The sequence below is a fragment of the Balaenoptera acutorostrata genome, chromosome 9 (genome assembly GCF_949987535.1).
Source record: "Balaenoptera acutorostrata chromosome 9, mBalAcu1.1, whole genome shotgun sequence".
NCBI lineage: Eukaryota > Metazoa > Chordata > Mammalia > Artiodactyla > Balaenopteridae > Balaenoptera > Balaenoptera acutorostrata.
Window position 1 is genome coordinate 48,632,734 of NC_080072.1, and position 20,687 is coordinate 48,653,420.

The 20,687-nt window shown below is 37.3% G+C and overlaps 1 protein-coding gene across 5 annotated transcripts in view; it reads left to right on the forward strand.

Moving 5' to 3' along the window:
• STK33 (serine/threonine kinase 33) overlaps window positions 1-20,687 on the forward strand; it is an 85,060-nt gene that overhangs the window by 25,984 nt on the left and 38,389 nt on the right. For all 5 annotated transcript variants that reach the window (XM_007172809.2, XM_007172811.2, XM_007172810.2 and 2 more), the window contains 3 exons: window positions 9,120-9,195; window positions 13,277-13,389; window positions 13,844-13,929. In XM_007172809.2, the coding sequence (XP_007172871.1) occupies window positions 9,120-9,195; window positions 13,277-13,389; window positions 13,844-13,929 (275 nt within the window). The remainder of the gene's footprint in view (window positions 1-9,119; window positions 9,196-13,276; window positions 13,390-13,843; window positions 13,930-20,687) is intronic.

Consider the following 20,687-nt stretch of genomic DNA (forward strand, 5'->3'; position numbering starts at 1 on the left):
CTAGGTAGGTTTATTCCTAGGTATTTTATTCTTTTTGTTGCAATGGTAAATGGGAGTGTTTCCATAATTTCTCTTTCAGATTTTTCATCATTAGTGTATAGGAATGCAAGAGATTTCTGTGCATTAATTTTGTAGCCTTCAACTTTACCATATTCATTAATTAGCTCTAGCAGTTTTCTGGTGGCAGTTTTAGGATTCTCTATGTATAGTATCATGTCATCCGCAAACAGTGACAGTTTTACTTCTTCTTTTCCAATTTGTATTCCTTTTATTTCTTTTTCTTCTCTGATTGCCGTGGCTAGGACTTCCAGAACTATGTTGAATAATAGTGGTGAGAGTGGACATCCTTGTCTCGTTCCTGATCTTAGAGGAAATGCTTTCAGTTTTTCACCATTGAGAATGATGTTTGCTGTGGGTTTGTCATATATGGCCTTTATTATGTTGAGGTAGGTTCCCTCTATGCCCACTTTCTGGAGAGTTTTTGTCATAAATGGGTGTTGAATTTTGTCAAAAGCTTTTTCTGCATCTATTGAGATGATCATATGGTTTTTATACTTCAGTTTGTTAATATGGTGTATCACATTGATTGATTTGCGTATATTGAAGAATCCTTGCATCCCTGGGATAAATCCCACTTGATCATGGTGTATGATCCTTTTAATGTGTTGTTGGATTCTGTTTGCTAGTATTTTGTTGAGGATTTTTGCATCTATATTCATCAGTGATATTGGTCTGTAATTTTCTTTTTTTGTAGTGTCTTTGTCTGGTTTTGGTATCAGGGTGATGGTGGCCTCATAGAATGAGTTTGAGAGTGTTCCTTCCTCTGCAATTTTTTGGAAGAGTTTGAGAAGGATGGGTGTTAGCTCTTCTCTAAATGTTTGATAGAATTCACCTGTGAAGCCATCTGGTCCTGGACTTTTGTTTGTTGGAAGATTTTTAATCACAGTTTCAATTTCATTCCTTGTGATTGGTCTGTTCATATTTTCTGTTTCTTCCTGATTCAGTCTTGGAAGGTTATACCTTTCTAAGAATTTGTCCATTTCTTCCAGGTTGTCCATTTTATTGGCATAAAGTTGCTTGTAGTAGTCTCTTAGGATGTTTTGTATTTCTGCAGTGTCTGTTGTAACTTCTCCTTTTTCATTTCTGATTTTATTGATTTGAGTCCTCTCCCTCTTTTTCTTGATGAGTCTGGCTAATGGCTTATCAATTTTGTTTATCTTCTCAAAGAACCAACTTTTAGTTTTATTGATCTTTGCTATTGTTTTCTTTGTTTCTATTTCATTTATTTCTGCTCTGATCTTTATGATTTCTTTCCTTCTGCTAACTTTGGGTTTTGTTTGTTCTTCTTTCTCTAGTTTCTTTAGGTGTAAGGTTAGATTGTTTACTTGAGATTTTTTTTGTTTCTTTAGGTAGGCTTGTATAGCTATAAACTTCCCTCTTAGAACCGCTTTTGCTGCATCCCATAGGTTTTGGGTCGTCGTGTTTTCATTGTCATTTGTCTCTAGGTATTTTTTTATTTCCTGTTTGATTTCTTCAGTGATCTCTTGGTTATTTAGTAACGTATTGTTTAGCCTCCATGTGTTTGTCTTTTTTACGTTTTTTTCCCCGTAATTCATTTCTAATCTCATAGCGTTGTGGTCAGAAAAGATGCTTGATATGATTTCAATTTTCTTAAATTTACTGAGGCTTGATTTGTGACCCAAGATGTGATCTATCCTGGAGAATGTTCCATGCGCACTTGAGAAGAACGTGTAATCTGCTGTTTTTGGATGGAATGTCCTATATATATCAATTAAATCTATCTGGTCTATTGTGTCATTTAAAGCTTCTGTTTCCTTATTTATTTTCATTTTGGATGATCTGTCCATTGGTGTAAGTGAGGTGTTAAAGTCCCCCACTATTATTGTGTTACTGTCGATTTCTTCTTTTATAGCTGTTAGCAGTTGCCTTATGTATTGAGGTGCTCCTATGTTGGGTGCATATATATTTATAATTGTTATATCTTCTTGGATTGATCCCTGGATCATTATGTAGTGTCCTTCCTTGTCTCTTGTAACATTCTTTATTTTAAAGTCTATTTTATCTGATATGAGTATAGCTACTCCAGCTTTCTTTTGATTTCCATTTGCATGGAATATCTTTTTCCATCCCCTCACTTTCAGTCTGTGTGTGTCCCTAGGTCTGAAGTGGGTCTCTTGTAGACAGCATATATATGGGTCTTGTTTTTGTATCCATTCAGCCAGTCTATGTCTTTTGGTTGGGGCATTTAATCCATTCACGTTTAAGGTAATTATCGATATGTATGTTCCTATGACCATTTTCTTAATTGTTTTGGGTTTGTTTTTGTAGGTCCTTTTCTTCTCTTGTGTTTCCCACTTAGAGAAGTTCCTTTAGCATTTGTTGTAGAGCTGGTTTGGTGGTGCTGAATTCTCTTAGCTTTTGCTTGTCTGTAAAGCTTTTGATTTCTCCATCAAATCTAAATGAGATCCTTGCTGGGTAGAGTAATCTTGGTTGTAGGTTCTTCCCTTTCATCACTTTAAGTATATCATGCCACTCCCTTCTGGCTTGCAGAGTTTCTGCTGAGAAATCAGCTGTTAACCTTATGGGAGTTCCCTTGTATGTTATTTGTCGTTTTTCCCTTGCTGCTTTCAGTAATTTTTCTTTGTCTTTAATTTTTGCCACTTTGATTACTATGTGTCTCGGCATGTTTCTCCTTGGGTTTATTCTGTATGGGACTCTCTGTGCTTCCTGGACTTGGGTGGCTATTTCCTTTCCCATGTTAGGGAAGTTTTTGACTATAATCTCTTCAAATATTTTCTCGGGTCCTTTCTCTCTCTCTTCTCCTTCTGGGACCCCTATAATGCGAATGTTGTTGCGTTTCATGTTGTCCCAGAGGTCTCTTAGGCTGTCTTCATTTCTTTTCATTCTTTTTTCTTTAGTCTGTTCCGCAGCAGTGAATTCCACCATTCTGTCTTCCAGGTCACTTATCCGTTCTTCTGCCTCAGTTATTCTGCTATTGATTCCTTCTAGTGTAGTTTTCATTTCAGTTATTGTATTGGTCATGTCTGTTTGTTTGTTCTTTAATTCTTCTAGGTCTTTGTTAATCATTTCTTGCATCTTCTCAATCTTTGCCTCCTTTCTTATTCCGAGGTCCTGGATCATCTTCACTATCATGATTCTGAATTCTTTTTCTGGAAGGTTGCCTATCTCCACTTCATTTAGTTGTTTTTCTGGGGTTTTTTCTTGTTCCTTCATCTGGTACATAGCCCTCTGCCTTTTCATCTTCTCTATCTTTCTGTAACTGTGGTTTTTGGTCCACAGGCTGCAGGATTGTAGTTTTTCTTGCTTCTGTTGTCTGCCCTCTGGTGGTTGAGGCTATCTAAGAGGCTTGATGTGAGGCTCTGGTGGTGGGTAGAGCTGACTCTTCCAGCATTTGTTATTTGTAGACTTTTTAATCATGGTCATTCTGACCTGTGTGAGGTGGTACCTCATTGTAGTTTTGATTTTCATTTCTCTAATAATCAACGATGTTGAGCATCTTTTCATGTGCCTGTTGGCCATCTGTCTCTCTTCTTTGGAGAAATGTCTATTTAGGTCTTCTGTCCATTTTTTGATTGGGTTGTTTGTTTTTTTGTTGTTGTGTTGTATGAGCTGTTTGTATATTTTGGAAATTAAGCCCTTGTTGGTCGCATCATTTGCAAATATTTTCTCCCAGTCTGTAGGTTATCTTTTCATTTTGTATATGGTTTCCTTTGCTGTACAGAAGCTTGTAAGTTTGATCAGGTCCCATTTGTTTATTTTTGCTTTTATTTCTGTTGCCTTGGCCGACTGACTTAAGAACAGTTTGGTATGATTTATGTTAGAGAATGTCTTGCCTATGTTCTCTTCTAGGAGTTTTATGATGTCATGTCTTATATTGGAGTCTTTGAGCCATTTTGAGTTTATTTTTGTGTGTGGTGTGAGGGTGTGTTCTAACTTCATTGATTTACATGTGGCTGTCCAACTTTCCCACCACCACTTGTTGAAGAGACTGTCTTCTTTCCATTGTATATTCTTGCCTCCTTTGTCAAAGACGAATTGACTTTAGGTGTGTAGGTTTATTTCTGGGCTCACTATTCTGTTCCATTGATCCATATGTGGGATTGTTTTCTTAATTTCTCTTTCTGATAGTTTGTTGTTAGTGTGTAGAAATGCAATAAATATCTAAATATTAATTCTGTATCCTGCAACTTTACTGAATTCATTTATTCTAATAGTTCTTTGTTGGCATTTTTAGGATTTTCTGTATACAGTGTCATGTCATCTGCAAACAGTGATGGTTTTAATTCTTCCTTTCCAATTTGGATTCCTTTTATTTCTTTTTCTTATCTGATGGCCATGGCCAGAACTTCCAATACTATATTGAATAAAAGTGGTGAGAGTGGACATCCTTGTCTTGTTCCTGCCCTTAGAGGATATGCTTTCAGATTTTTACCATTGAGTATGATGTTCACTGTGGGTTTGTCATTTTGGCCTTTATTATATTGAGGTATGTTCCCTCTATACCAACTTTCTGGAGAGTTTTTGTCATAAATGGATGTTGAATTTTGTCAAAAGCTTTTTTTTTTTTTTTGCATCTATTAGGATGATCATATGGTTTTTACCCTTCAATTTGTTAATGTGGTGTATCACATTGATTCATTTGAAGATACTGAACCATCCTTGAGTTCCTGGACTAAATCCCACTTACTCATGGTGTATGATTCTTTTAATGTATTATTGAATTTGGTTTGCTAAGATTTTGTTGAGGTTTTTTTTTACATCTGTGTTCATCAGTGATATTGGCCTATAATTTTCTTTCTTGTGGTATCTTTACCGGTTTTGATAGAAGGCTGACACTGGCCTTGTAGAATAAGTTTAGAAATCCTCCTTCCTCTTCAACTTTTTGGAATAGCTTGATAAGGATAGGTGTTAATTCTTCTTAAGTGTTTTATAGAATTTACCTGTGAAGCTATCTGGTCTTGGACTTTTGTTTGTTGGGAGTTTTTAAATTACTGATCCAATTTTGTTACTGGTAATTGGTCTCTTCATATTTTCTATTTCTTCCTGATTCAGTCTTGGGAGATTGTACATTTCAAGGAATTTATCTGTTCCTTCTAAATTGTCCATTTTATTGTTATATAATTGTTCATAGTAATCTCTTAGGATACTTTGTATTTCTGTGGTGTTGGGTGTAACTTCTCTTTCATTCTGATTTTATTTGTGTCTTCTTTTTTCTTGATGAGTCTTGCTAAAGGTTTATCAATTTTACCTTTTTGAAGAACTAGCTCTTAGTTTCATTGTTCTTTTCTATATCATTTTAGTCACTATTTCTTTTATTTCCGATCTGATCTTTATTTTTTCTTTCCTTCTACTAATTTTGGGTTTTGTTCTTCTTTTTCTAGTTCCTTTAGGGGTAAGGCTAGATTGTTTATTTGAGGTTTTTCTTGTTTCCTGAGGTAAGGCTTGTGTCTCCATAAACTTCCCTCTTAGAACTACTTTTGCTGTGTTCCACAGATTTTAGATCATTGTATTCCCATTTTTATTCCTCTTTAGGTATTTTTGATTTCCTCTTTGACTTCTTCAATGGCCCACTGGTTGTTTAGTAGTATATTATTTAGACTTCATGTGTTTGTGCTTTTTGCAGTTTTTGGGGTTTTTTTTTTTCATTTTGCCCAATTCTCTGTGTCTATTTGTATGTATTAGGTATGTTGGTTGCATTTTCTGATCTTGGAGAAGTGGCCTTATATAGGATATGTCCTGTGGGGCCCAGCAGCATGCTCCCCTCTGGTCACTGGAGCTATATGTTCTCGGGGCCACTCCTATGTGGGCTGCATGCACCCTTCTGCTGTGGTGGGGCTGACTACTGTGAGCACACTGGTAGGTGGGACTGGCCCCCAGCCTGGTTGGCTTTGAGGCTGTGTCACGTCCAGTGGCTCTGGGCCTGCTAGAAGGTGGGGTAGGCTTACTGCAGGGTTAACTGCATGGGGCTGCTGCTGGCCTGCTGGTGGGCAAGGCTGGGTTCCCACATGGCGTCTGAATGGTATGGGGGGCTTAGTGCTGGTGTAAGCCTGCTGGTGGGCAGGCCAGGTCTTGGCAGCTGTCTACCAGGGGGTGTGGGGCTGGTGTGTGCCCGCTGGCAGGTGGGTCAGGTCCTGGTGCTAATAAGCTAGGGGGAGGCATCCAAAATGGTGCTTACCAGCACCAGTGTCCACGTGTTACAATGAACTCCCCCAAATGGCTGCTGCCAGTCTGCAGGGGGAGTCCTGGTTGCTCCCTCCCTCTCTGGGAGGTTTTCCAAGATCAGTAAGTGGGTCTGACCCATTTTCAAAGTACCGCCTCTGAGCTGGGATTCAGAGTGGGTGAGATTTTGTGTGCACCCTTGAAGAGTGGAGTCTCTTGTTTGCTGTAGCGCTCCAGCTCTCCCAGACATAAGCCCTGCTGGTTTTCAGAGGGAGACGTTCTGGGGGCTTTGTATTCCTGGTGCAGGACCCCCTGGGCTGGGGAGCCTGATGTGGGACCAAGAACCCTCACTCCCTGGGGAGGACCTCAAGACCGTGACATTCCTCCTGTGTGTGGCTTGCCAACCTGAGAGCGTAGGTCCTAACTCTACTGTGTCTGCGCCCCTCCTATCCATCTTCTTGTAGTTCCTACTTATGTCTTTAGTTGTGGAAATTCTTTTCTGCTGGTTTTCAGGTCATTCTTGTAGACAGTTGTTCTGTAAGTGGTGGTGATTTTGGTGTGTCTGTGGAAGTTCACGGTCTTCCTGCTCTGCCATCTTGGCCACCTAGTCAATATTTTTTATTTAATCTTGCTTGCTTCCTCTGTTGATTTCTAAGAGAGTTATTAAAGTCACTCACCAGCATAGGGCTTTGATAGATTCTTTTTGTACTTTTAGTAGATTTCTTAAAAATATACTTTATTGAAACATAATTTACATATAATAAAATGCACAGATTTTAAGTGTAAAGTTTAATGAGTTTTGACAAATACATATACTTGTACAATTACCACCCCAGTGAATATATAGAACATTTCCATCAGCCCAGAAATTTCCTTTGTGTCCCTCTCAGTCGATCACCCACCCAGACCCCAGCAACCACTGATGATTTCCGTTACCTTAGCTTAGTTTTGCTTGTCTAGAATTTATATAAATTGAATCGTAAGTATATATTCTTTTGTGTCTGTCTTCTTCTGTTCCATGTAATGATTTTGAGACTTACCCATGTTGTTATATCAGTAGTTTATTCATTTTTATGGCTGAGCAGTATACCTAGTTCATTGTTTTTTTGTCTACTTGATGCATAAAGTTTCTAAATTGTTTTATCTTATTTGGGAAGAGGCTACTTTAGATTCTGTTCATATCCTCCTGTTGGCAAAAGACATCTGGTCTGTAGTTACATGGGGAAAATATATCCAAGCACCCTGAGTTTTATGCCTGCTTATTAGTTTTCTGTACTGTGAGACAAGTGAGAGAACAAGAGAGAAGGCAGATGGTTTGTGGAGCTTTGCTGACTTCCTAAATGGCTTCTTGGCCCAGCCAGTCTGGCCTCTGCCTCCCTGTGAGAGCTGCGATGAGAGTGCAAGTAGAAATGACCCTGATAATTAAGGTGGCTCCGAAAGAGGGAGTGAGGGCTCCAAATTCCGGGCCCCTGCTGTGTGATGCACCTACATGGAGATCTGTCAGGGAATCGGATCACGGAATCTGCCCTTGTCGTAGACATGCAGCCATAGAGCAACTTGAGCTTTAATGATTGCATGCTTTGAAAGTTTAAGTAGAGTTAAAGAATACAAGTAATTGCTTAAGGAAAATATTAATTAGTTAATTTTCAGTGATTTGGAGAAGAATTACTCAGTTTGTTAATTATCTCTGGTTGAGCCTGTTCTCTTTCTTCTGTTTACCTTTTAACTCCTTTGTTGTTGCTTTTTAGTTCCTTTAACAATAGGCAGAGGAAATGAAATTTCATTTGCTTTTAGTAGTTATAAAAGCTGTGTTTGTGTTGGGGGGGTGATTGAAACTGTTTTCTAAAGTAAAAACACCTTTTACATGGGAGGCGCTGTGTAACGGTGTCACTTTAGGTGAGTCGCTTCATATGTGTACCTGAACCTTAATTTCCTCACTGGCAAAGTAAGTCATGGCTACATACCTGTCTCACATGATTCTTAACATAATTTGTACAAATAACATCATCTATACAAAAGTACTTTGTAAATTTTAAAGTTCTATTCAAATACACGCAGTTGACCGTTGAACGACGCAGGGTTGAATCCACGTATAACTTACAGTCGGCCCTGTGTGGTGCTACCTAGCTGTAGAAGTATAGTAGACATATTCCTGGAATATCATATGTGACTTTTTACAAAGCCAGCCATTATAAAAAATCTAATCATTAAAAAATGTGCTACCTCAAAGTAAAAAAAAGTTCTACTTTGAGAAGATTGTTTAAAGGAGCCCTATTGTGGACACATTGTAAGTAAGTAGCCCAGAGTTGGGGAGTCAGGAGTGCCTGCATCCTAGTCATCACCCTGGGACTAATTGGCTTTTTGATCAAGTTATGTTATAGGAGCTCTCTGTCTTAGTTTTCTCATTTAGAAAATGTGGAAGATAATTCATACTGTCATAGGAGTGCTATGATGTTATTATTACTACTGTTATTTTACTGAAGTGATTTAGAACCGTTTATCTTAGTTTCTCTGTAAATCTAGATTTCTACATATTGGGCTTGTTTTAAATTGTATCTACTTAAGGCATGTTTTCAATTCTATTTTTGGCAAAGAACTGAGATATTGTTGTCTTCTACTATAACTACACAATCTTTGTAAAATCATTTCTTAACAATTTGAAAGAGATGAAGAGTTGTGCATTTAGCTATACAGTGTGTGCCATTGTTCCATTAGAAGCTAAATAACAGGGGTGAGGATACAGCGACGTCAATTGTTAAGGCCTGTACATTATTCACTTAACATCTGCTGTTGGTTCTCTTTTTCCCTGTGGGGGAATAAATTACAGCACATCAGCACATTTTTCATGCTTTGTGTTTAAGCATTTAAAAGTCATTTATTGTATTATTAATATTATTTTATTTCTGCTTGTTCGGCAGCCCCTGAAGTTATCAATGCCCACGACTATAGCCAGCAGTGTGACATTTGGAGCATAGGTGTCATAATGTACATTTTGTAAGTACCCTGCTAAATGTACAACTTAAAATGAATGGATGATCCCTAACAGTAGAATTACATAGACTTTAAATTAAAACTAAACAATATAGTTTTAAGAAAGCGACTAAAGAAACAGTTGGGAAGTCATTCTAAAAGGTGTCTTATTAGTTGTCAGGTACATCCATTAGGTATTTTTTTAATACAATCAATTTATAACTTTCAGCTTTGCTTTTCATTGATCTATAAATGCTACAATGCACTGCATGATCTGAGCAACATGAAAAACTTGCCTCAGCACCTCCCTGATCCTTTGCTACAAAACAAAAGCTTCTTTGTATTTTCTCAAGAGATTCACTTATAGAGCATCAGGTAGAGGGAGGTCCTGGGACCTGGCACTAGAGCCACCTGATGGACAGGGCACGTGTGAGGAGCGGGCAGTAACCAGATAAATGTTCAGCCCAGGGTCCAGGGAGTATTCTGTTGTTTCTACTTCTCTTCATGCTACTGAAAACGTTGGCCTTTCTTGCTCTCTCTTCTATCTCACTCTCAAGATTCAGTCAAACCCCATGGCCTGTATTTTTCCTTTGAAGTGTCCTCACCTATTATTTCACTTCTCTTCACTTGTATCATTTCTCCTTACGATCACTTTCTAGAAGATTACAGTGTCTTTCTGTCAGTTCTCCTGCCTCGGGTTCATCCTTCACACAGTTGTCAGAGTTGTCTTTCTGAATCACAAATCTGATTGTACTACTTTACTGATTAACAACCTCTGGTAATTCTCCCTTGCTGTAGAAAAATCTCAGAGCATCCCCACATGGCGTGACACAAAGCTTCCACGGCCTGGCTCCAGAGTGCCTTTCTAATCTTGGTCTGCATATGTGTTCCCATTCACTTACCCTGTGCTGGTGGCCACTCTAGGCCACTCCTTATGACTCAGGCGCCCTGTATTGCATGCTTCTGGGTCTTTGCTCATGCAGTTCATTCTGCCTAGATGTTCTTTTTTCTTCTCTACTAACCTCTTTCCTGGGTGTGTCCAGCTCACACAGTAAAGACTTCTATTTCCCTAAGTCGTACTCTACCCCAGCAGAGTTACTACATTCATTATGTGTATACTTTTTGGAATTTAAGGCAATAGACAAAGATGCATGTAAAACAGTAGTGTTGAAAGAAAAACAAAATAATAAGAATATTTAATCAGGAAAGTTTGCACATGTGTAAATATGATAGAATAAATTGTTCACTTTTCTGTGTTCTCATTGCACTTTTAAAAGCTAGATTATAATGGAATATAATTATTGTATTATGTATTGTACCTGTTTTTCTTGCTCTAAGTTCCATGAAGGACAGAGCAATGATTCATCTTTGCATCCCTGGTATCTGGTACAATAGTAGACATGTAGTCAGTGCTCAATATATGTTTGTTAAATTGAATTAAAGTGAATTGTCTAAGAGATGTTCTGAAAAGTTAGTGGTTACTGTTCTGCCTGTTGGTGAATATGAACATTTTTATGTTGATGCAACATTAGTTTTATGGTCATATTGAAGATTTCACTGTGCACTACCTCTTCCAGATCGTTTCTAAATATTGACATCACAGTAGTTACATTTTCACAGTCCTGTGAAATGGAATACACAGGCAGTAGAAATTGGATGTTGTGATCGTAGTTGTAACTCAGATAGCTGACATATCACTGCTTAGATTGCATAAAGTATAAATGTATTCACAAAGTTTTTGATCATTGTTCTGTGCTGATTAGAATCATATTAAAATTCTGAGCCTTAGTTTTAAATTAAAAATACAAGTATTTAAAATTAGTGTTTTATACTCTCATGACTTTCTGGACAACACAAGTCAAACATAATATATGTGATCTATTATTACACCATTCATGTGGTATTTGTTGCCTTCTTAGTTTGAATTTGGTGTTAAGGGAAGTGATAGTGTATTACATACCTTAAATTTTTTTCTCCTACTTAAAGATGTAATTTTAATTTTTCTGCTTCTGAGCATGACTGCATATCATAATAATGACATATTTTTTCTTTACAGGAGACTCTTACTTAGCTAATCAGTGCCTATTCATTAATCTGCCTGAGCCCAGTGGTCTTATAGATAATTTCCTTCAACAAGGGCACAAACATATTATCTTCTCTAGGGGGGTTATTTTCTTGTTTATCAGTTACCCCTGTTTCATGGCTACTTAATTGGACAATGATAACATACTTTCTCAAGGTGAAATTAGCATAAATACTCTTTATGGACACTATCTTTTGCTGTTTTGATTCCTATGAAGCAAAATAATAAGAAGGCTTTAAAAGGCATTTTTCATGTCTTGGATTCCCTTTTCTGGATGTGCAGAAAATTGCTGTCATAAAATTTCATATGCTGCTGATTGACCAACCAGTAGATACATTTTGTGTGAGTAAAATTGTAAAGGACAGAAAAAAGTGGAATTTTTAAAATGTAGCCCTTGAGCTATATAGTTGCACACTAGTCAGGCAGTGCGGGAGCAGCTAAGAAATTGGTGAATGTGCATATCACTGGTTGTTAACAGACTCAATGAGCCGGGCTTTTGCTGGCCTGTACTTGATATAATAGATTGTAATTGCCCATAAGACCATTTTTTTGGCTTTTTTAAATTGCATTTTAAAACTAAACAGTAGTAAGGCAAGTAAGATCAGAGAGAGGAGGGTCAGAATGAGCTGGAGAAATAAAAAGTATTAAAATGAGAGTTTGCAAAACAATTTAATAAATGTTTATCGCTTCACAAGAACCTATTGGTAAATGAAAAGCTGTGTTGTCCAGCCTAGTTTGATAAATTACTAGGATGAATACAGCTCTCCCCTCCCACACACCCCCCCCCCAGAAAATCATTGTCGTGTAAGATATTTACCAAATTTAGACTTATTCAAAAAATATTCATGGGAAAGATTTTTGAAGAACTTTAAGAAAAATATGACTAAAAACAAAAATCATTAAAAATCTGTTAAGAGACCTGGAGATCATTGTACATTATACTTATGTACATAATAGACCAGCATTTGGGAAGTGTAATGGAATTCTGCCATTTTATTGTTTCCATAATAAAGTGGAAAAGTATAATCCTGAGAGTTGAAGAATAGACATACAGAGTTAGAGTGGCCTCTGTGATGAGTCCAGGTCCAACTTCTCTCTGGTTGTCATTGGGAAAATCTGGTTGTTGTCTGCAGGGTTGCCCTCAGATGTTGGGGTTGATGATAAAGGTGATGGCTAACGTTTGCAACTTTTAAGCATGTTCTTGTAGTTTTGGACTAGATCACCTATTGAAGCATAGGCTTGCCATGCTCTTTGTAAAGTATAGCACAGTACTTCCTTTAAAAGACTCTGAAGACTCATAGTCCCTGGACTACAGAATTTACAAATAAGCCCATGTTTACTGTATACACATGGCTTTACTGATGTTGGTCGTTACATGTACTCAGCTTTCACCCTTCCAGACTGAAGGGTCAAATTCATCTGATTTTCCTCATTCAGATTTTTTTTCATTTTATGTATCATTTTTGAAGGGTTGTGGCCATTTTAATGGATTTTTGGTTTTGACTCAGAGCCTGTAGACCCCAGGGTTATTCTTACTATCACTAACATTCGTGTAGCATTTTACCACGCATAAAACTCTTACATGGTCATTAGAGTCTGATAACTCTTGTTAGACTCTGATAACTCTGTATATCTTTCTGTAAGTCCAATGTGAATTATGTACCTTAAGGCGTTACCTTACCTTTGCTCACATTGAAGTGTTTCTCCTCTATTATCCACCACTATTACTGTGCACTTAAACTCACACACCTTTCTGTATTTTAACCCCTTAGTGTTTCTCCACCTGGAAGAGCTTTGGGTCATTTGCAAATGTGGAAGTTCCAATGTATACAAGAGCCTAGCACAGATCTTGCAAAAGCCCTTCGCTTCCATTTCTACATCCAGAGAAGTTCCCACCTCTTTCTCTCCTTTACCTAAATATGAAGCACCACTACTTCCAAGTCCTGTGGAAACTTAATTTTTAATAGCCTTATTCTGATTATTTAAAAAAAAATCTTAACAAAATGACTGTCTTTGTTGTAGATTATGTGGAGAAGCACCCTTTATGGCAAGCTCAGAAGAGAAGCTTTTTGAGTTAATAAGAAAGGGAGAACTACATTTTAAAGATTCAGTCTGGGATTCCATAAGTGATTCTGGTAAGTATAGATTTGTTATTATTTACTAAAGCAAGTATACATAATATAAGAAAGGCAGCCAGTAATTCAGATACTTTAGATCTCTGGTTAGTCATTAAATTTACTTGTAGAAATACACTATTTACTTGTGGTAATAGTGATATCTTCACTGTGCTTGTTATAGTTGAAACTTTCAGCAAAAACAGAAAATGCATAATAAAAATTGAAGAGGAAATTTGCTGATCATCTAGCTAATTTTTACTATAGACCATAAACCAGGTAATCCAGGCAATAAAACCTCACTTTAGGCCTTAAACTTTATTTAATATTAGCCATTTGTATTGATGATATTTATTTTATAACTGACAAGTTTCCTTCATATTATACAGACCTAATCCTAAATAAACTGGAAAATGTGTGGTACTAATTATAGTTGAGATAAATCAGACTTTCAGGATTTTTCCCTTATTTGCAGCTAAAAGTGTTTTGAAACAACTTATGAAAGTAGATCCTGCTCATAGAATCACAGCTAAGGAACTACTAGATAACCAGTGGTTAACAGTAAGTTACAGTATTACTTCTTTTTTTTCTTTTTGGCATGCTGTCATTGCTTATTTCTTCTCATCTGGCCTTGTAGTTTATATATAGTCTTCTTAAAACAGTCATTTAGTTTCATCTTCTGACAAGTTAAAAAAATTATTGAGTGTTGCCACATTTCTGAAATGGGTATTTTCAAACTGTTAAAAGTACTACCACAGTTGTTTATATATGTTTATAGAGGTTTAAATGAACTTTTCTTTTGTATCAAATCCAGTAAAATAGAGCTGAGAAATGTCCATTATTAAAGCTGTGGAATATTGAAGCAGTCTATATAATTTAGTGATGTAAAGCACTGGAACCATCTACTTCTCTTTCAACTCTTTGGATGCAAGGAATCTTCAGGGATTCAGAAAAGCCAAGGTCTTCTAACAGTGTCTGTTGCCTGGCTTGAAATCTTGAGTAATTATTCATTAACATATTGCTTTCCCCCATTGGACTAACGCCTTGAGCAGTGACCCTATGTCCTACTGATCTTTGTATCCCTGTACCCAGAACATTATCTGGTCACAACAGGAACTTTGGAAGAGGATGCTACTACCTCTCAATATTTATTTTCTCTTTCTTCTATGGAAATGAGGATCCTGACTTTTAGCTGGTAACATTGCTATCTAGTCTTCCTTGCTAGTTCTTCCCCATCATTGCTAGTTATGGTGCTGGTCAATGAGATATAAGTGGAGGTAGGAGCAATTTCTGGGAAGTGTCCTTAAATGGAGGGGGTATGGCCTTCCTCACATTCATCTTCTTCCCTGGTGACTGAAATGCAGCTGTGATGGGTGGAGTTTAAGTAGCCATATTAGATCATAAAGTGGAATTTATAAACGGGATAGCAGAGCAACAAGATGCAAGGAACCAGGGCTCTTAGCATATAGAGCTGCTGTGCCAGCCCTTGACTGCCTACCTCCAGACGTTTTTATATGAGCAGGAAACAAATGTCTGTCATCTTTGAGATGCAGTTAAACCTAATACCAGTTAATACAATAATAAATAATTGCTGAATGAGTAGATGATTCAGTAAATGAATGTCTGTAGGTATGTCAGAAAATGTCTGAGAATGGAAATTGGAGATTCTCTTAGAGACATAGGAATATTGCTAAGTAATATTTATCTATGCAGAAAGTTATTTTACATCTATGACTTGCTAGACACTGTGTTAGGTACTGAAGATACATGATATGCTTACAATGCAGTAGTAATGTTGAGAGATGATGGTGGCTTGGACAGGGTGGTAGCAATAGAGTTGAAGAGAAATAAATGTAATATATTTTTTCGGTATATTTGATAGGGCTTGGTGATGGATCAGATAAGGGATAAGGATAAGGGAGGAATCAGGATGATTTTTAGATTTTGCTTTAACAACTGGTTGGATGGTAGTGCCATTTACTGAGATGTGGAAGACTGTAGGAGAAATAGATTTTTTTTTTCTGGGGCAAGAATGGTGAGTCAAGAGTTCCATATGAGACATGCTAAATTTGAGATGCCTATGTAGCATTCAAGTGGAGATTTCAAATAGATCATTGAATGTATGAGCCTAGAACTCGAGAAGAATGAGCTGGAGATATAAATCTGTGAATCCTGAGTATATAGATGCCATGTAAAGCCATTGGGCTGAAGAGATAAGTTAGGAAGAAAATACAGATAGAAAGGACAAGAGGCCTCAGCACCCTGCCTTAAACACTACAACATTTAGAAGAGGAGAAGCTAGCAGTGGAGGCTGAAAAGGAATAGCTGATAAGGAAGAAGGAAAGTCAGGAGGGTGGTACCAAGGAAGTTAAGTGAGAAAAGTGTTTGAGAAAGCAGGAGCAGTCAGCTCCCAGGTAAATGCTGCCGAGGGGTCGAGATGAGAATGAGTTTTCATTAGAATGGCCAACAGAGGGGTTGATGGTGACCCTGAAGGCCTAGATAGGTTTAGATACCATAAATTTATAGTGATAGCATTCTGATTTTCTTTTGGCAATTTCTAATCATTTTTTTGAATAACATTTTTTTTTCTCTAAGGGCTAAAGAAATTGTCTTCACTCAAAAATGGTTTTTATCTGCCCTCTTCTGTGAATGTGTTGAACTCTCAAATGATTCTGTGCCATAAGTATTTCTGGCCTAAAGTAATTGTACAAATGAGTTAGCAGCTAGATCATTGCAAAACTACTGAGTAGATTTGCAGTACAGCAAAATAAAAACTGTAAAACAGATGGTATGCTTTAGAAATCTATCTCTTTTCAGCATCACACAACATTCGGGTTTGGCCATTTAATTATTTGTTTTCTAATTAGTACAACTTTATTTCTGGCTTTGGTCATTTTTCCAGAAGTCTCCATTTTTGAGCCTCTGTAACATTTGTCTCTATGTAGTCTTTGCCAAATGGATAGAGAAGTGACAGATAGCGTGTACTATATCAGACTATCCTAAGGAGTTCAGTGTATGAAGTTTAGAATACTGGCATTTTGTAAACTTCTGAAAGGCAAAACTCTTTTCTTCTTAACCACTTGAAGTCTTGCTTCCTGTAATTCATATCCTCTGTTTGAAATAATCTAAAGAGAACACGTTAGTTCTCTCAGTGCCTTACTGCTTTATAACCAGAGCTGATCTTCCAATACTGAACAAGTAGTAACATTCTTTTCAAAGAGCTTTATTGGATAAAAAGTTTCTATGGTTTACCTATATATTGTGCATTTTGAAATACAGTACATATCTGAAAAGTATTCTGAGAAAAATAATCATTGCTTCTCTATGTACATTTAAGTGAATGGGTCTTAAACAGATATTGTCATCCTGATTTAAAAAGTCAAAGATCAGGACTTCCCTGGTGGCGCAGTGGTTGAGAATCCGCCTGCCAATGCAGGGGACACAGGTTCGATCCCTGGTCCGGGAAGATCCCACATGCTGCGGAGCAACTAAACCCGTGCGCCACAACTACTGAGCCTGCACTCTAAAGCCTGCGAGCCACAACTACTGAATCCATGCACCACAACTGCTGAAGCCTGCGCACCTAGAGCCCGTGCTCTGCAACAAGAGAAGCCACCGCAGTGAGAAGCCTGCGCACCGCAACGAAGAGTAGCCCCCGCTCGCTGCAACTAGAGAAAGCCTGTGTGCAGCAACGAAGACCCAACACAGCCAAAAATAAATAAATAAATAAATAAATTTATAAAAAACAAAACAAAACAAAAAACCAGGTATTTAAAAAAAAAAGTCGAAGATCAGATGCAAGGAAAAACAGCCAATAATGACTTTACTACAGAGGAAGAGTTTGATGATGACTCCCACTGCCAAGAGTGTGCCTGTTATCCTCTTTATCCTTTTCTTCTTTTTTGCCCTTTTCATTCTCAACAGTGGTTCAGGACTTCATTCCTTATTAGATAGTTACAGTTGCCCCTTGGTATTAAGTCCCCTGGTAACAACTAACACCAAGAATTTGCATATTTAACAAGTTTCCCCAGTATTTTTAATGCCTGCTTATATTTAAGAACTCTGCCATAAATTAGCAAAGCATTTTTCTTTTACGGCTTGTCAAAAAGTAGTTTCCGGATTTGAGCTCTACTGGTATTATTCAGTAATTCCTTCTACAGATTTTTTTTTTTTGGTGCCTACCATGTGCCAGGCCCTGTGGTAGGTAATAAAATATAGTTAAAGACATATAGGACCTAGTCTCTGACATGAGGAACTTACAATATAATAAGGAAAACAAGCTATGTATAAGATACAAAGCAAGGAAGAAAATGATAAATGACATAAGAAATTGCCAGATGAACAGAGAAATACAGAGGCAAGCAAGTGTGAAATCAGGAAGTTCAATTTGACTGACGAATAAGATGCCTGAAGGAAAGAAGTGGGAAATAAGCCGTTTAGAAAAGGAAAGAAAATTGTGAGGGCACTTGAATCCCAGGCTAAAGAGTTTTAACTTCCTGCCATAGATAGTGGGGAACAATTGCAAGCTGTTTGACGGAAGGAAATTATTATTATAGTGCGTCAGTCTTGCAGGGTGGCTTATTTTAAATGGGACAACAGTCATTTAAACGTCTATGTTGATTTTAACAAGTGTCTTTTGATTTTAATTCATCAGGCACTATATGGGTACAAAGATGAATAAAACACAGTCTCTCCCATTGAGTAATTTACCACAAATTACAGTGTACTTTGCTTTTTAGTCACACTTTACAAATGCTCTTGTAATGAACTGTAGGGTCTAACTTCAGAACACTCTTTCCTATGTGTGAACAGGGTCCTTGTTCACTAATTCACAAACTGTTATTTAGGCTTTGGTCATTAGCTTTTAACCTTTACCCTGTAAACTCTATGTAAAAGAATTGAAATTTTCTGATACCTAACTAATTATTGGTAATTATTCTGATACCTAACTAATTTTTTCCTACTGTATATTTTCTTCCTAAATATATTAAGGCTCTTACCTTTATTTTACTATTGATATATTTAGTTATTCTTAAATTCTGAATTATCTTACGTATATGAATATGCTTTGGAAGCCCTCTTTAATGAAGGTTTTTTTTATAAATAAGAATTATGTTTGGAAGCTCATGAACCAGGAACCTTGGGCATTTACTCAGAATTCAGTGATTGATATATACTTAATAATTCAAACAAATATTTATTGAATAACTACTATGTGCTGTGGAGGACACAAGGATGAGTCTGGCATAGTCCCTTCCTACAGGTTGCCCACAGCATAGTGGAGAGTTTAAAACAAAAACACAGGCAGAGAATGAGTATATGATGTGTGTGTGTGTGTGTGTATACATATAATATATATATATAAAAAATATACTGTATAAAATATATATTCTATAAAATACATATTATATATTTATATCATATTTGTACTTATTAATGTATATAAATATATATTATATTTAATATATAAAACATGTATTTATATAGTATATAGTATAGTGGTAGTACTATTAGGTTTTTAAGAAGAGAGCTATTATTCCCTTTAGGGGGTTACAAAAACCACTTAAAGTGAAGGTAATATGTGATCTGACTCTAAATGAATGGGTAAAAGTAGATATTAAAGTTGGAGTCATGGTAAGAAGTCAGGGGATTCTAGATAGAAAGAACTTTACAAAGATATAGAGAAAGAAAAAATGAAGTATATTAGCAGTTCTGTTTTTTTAGAATCATAGAAGACATGTAGGGAAGTAGTGGGAAATTAAGCTGTAAAGGCAGATTAGGGCTATTTTGCTCTAGACCTTGACCTACATAGAGAAGACTTTGTATTTGACTTGTTTGACAATAGATTGCTACTGAAAGGCACTGAAGTACCAGATCATAGCTGAACTTATGTGAGTTTTGTTTTCTGCTTTGTCCTTTCAACCCTTGTGGAGTGATTTGGGTGGACTTGGATGGGGTCTGTGGGCTATTCTGAGGGGGGAGCTCCTCTTCTAATGGAGTATCCTGGCTGAAATAGTGTGAAGCCAGAAGAGCCCTAGGAATAAATTTGAGGGATCCTTATGCACAGATCATGGCTGAAGGGCAGAAGCAGGATCTTAATGGGGAGATAGAACAGGATAGGCATTGGAGCAGGTTGGGAACAAGTAGCAAGTGTCTAAGATTCTTCACAGGTCAACTCTCTCAGTTAGTGGGTTGGTGGATGTATTGCTGGCCAGGGCAGACAGAACTTCAGGAAGAATAATCTGGCAACAGTGTGTGTGATATGGTTTGCAGAGTGGCAAGCAAAGTTGGAGAACTGAAATAGGACTCAGGTGAGATAATAAAGATTGGAACGAGGGCAGTGAGAATGGAACAGAGGAGAGGGGAGAAATAGACATTAGAAAGAGAATCAACACAATTTTTCAACTAAGTAGAAATGTTAGATAAAAGAGTAAAAGGAATAAAAACTATTTTTCAGGTGACTAGGAAAATGGGGTAAGACGAAAGTCTAGAAGATTTACTGGTTTTGTAGATTGGAAGAAGAGTGAGGTGCTTTTTGGAACAGTATATTCAAACGTTTGTGCTTGAATAATTTCAGAAAGACTGAAAAGTAATGAATCTCTTCAGATATTTTTAGGTTGAGCTTAGAAGTTTTTCATCATAAATGTAAATAATTACAAGGGATATAATTTCCTATATATTGTAAATGTTGGTAATTAAAAATAAATATAACTTTTTTTACATGTATAACACTTCCATCTCATCCAATTTTAAAAATTTATGAACAAATTCTCCTTTAACAGAAACTTTAGAGTTCTGTCTCCTCTAGCACTGCCAGGTCCTCCGCTTTGGGACTTGAAGGGCCAGCGTCCTTGCAACAGGAGTTCAGTCGCCATAGGACTCACTGGGATTTGGGCTTCAGGACAACCTGGGGCTACATCCATGTGGACAGGACCTGGGATGGCTCAGGATCCTCCCAGGGAGGCACAGCCAGGAGTTGAAGTGTTTAGAAATGCAGTTGAGAGATTGGTTCAAGATGGCAGAGTAGAAGGATGTGCGCTCACTCCCTCTTGTGAGAGCATCAAAATCACAACTAACTGCTGAACAATCATCAACAGGAAGACACTGGAACTCACCAAAAAAGATACCCCACATCCAAAGACAAAAGAGAAACCACAATGAGACGGTAAGAGGGGCGCAATCACAATAAAATCAAATCCCATAACTGATGGGTGGGTGATTCACAAACTGGAGAACACTTATACCGCAGAAGTCCACCCGCTGCAGTGAAGGTTCTGAGCCCTACGTCAGGCTTCCCAACCTGGGGGTCCAGCAACGGG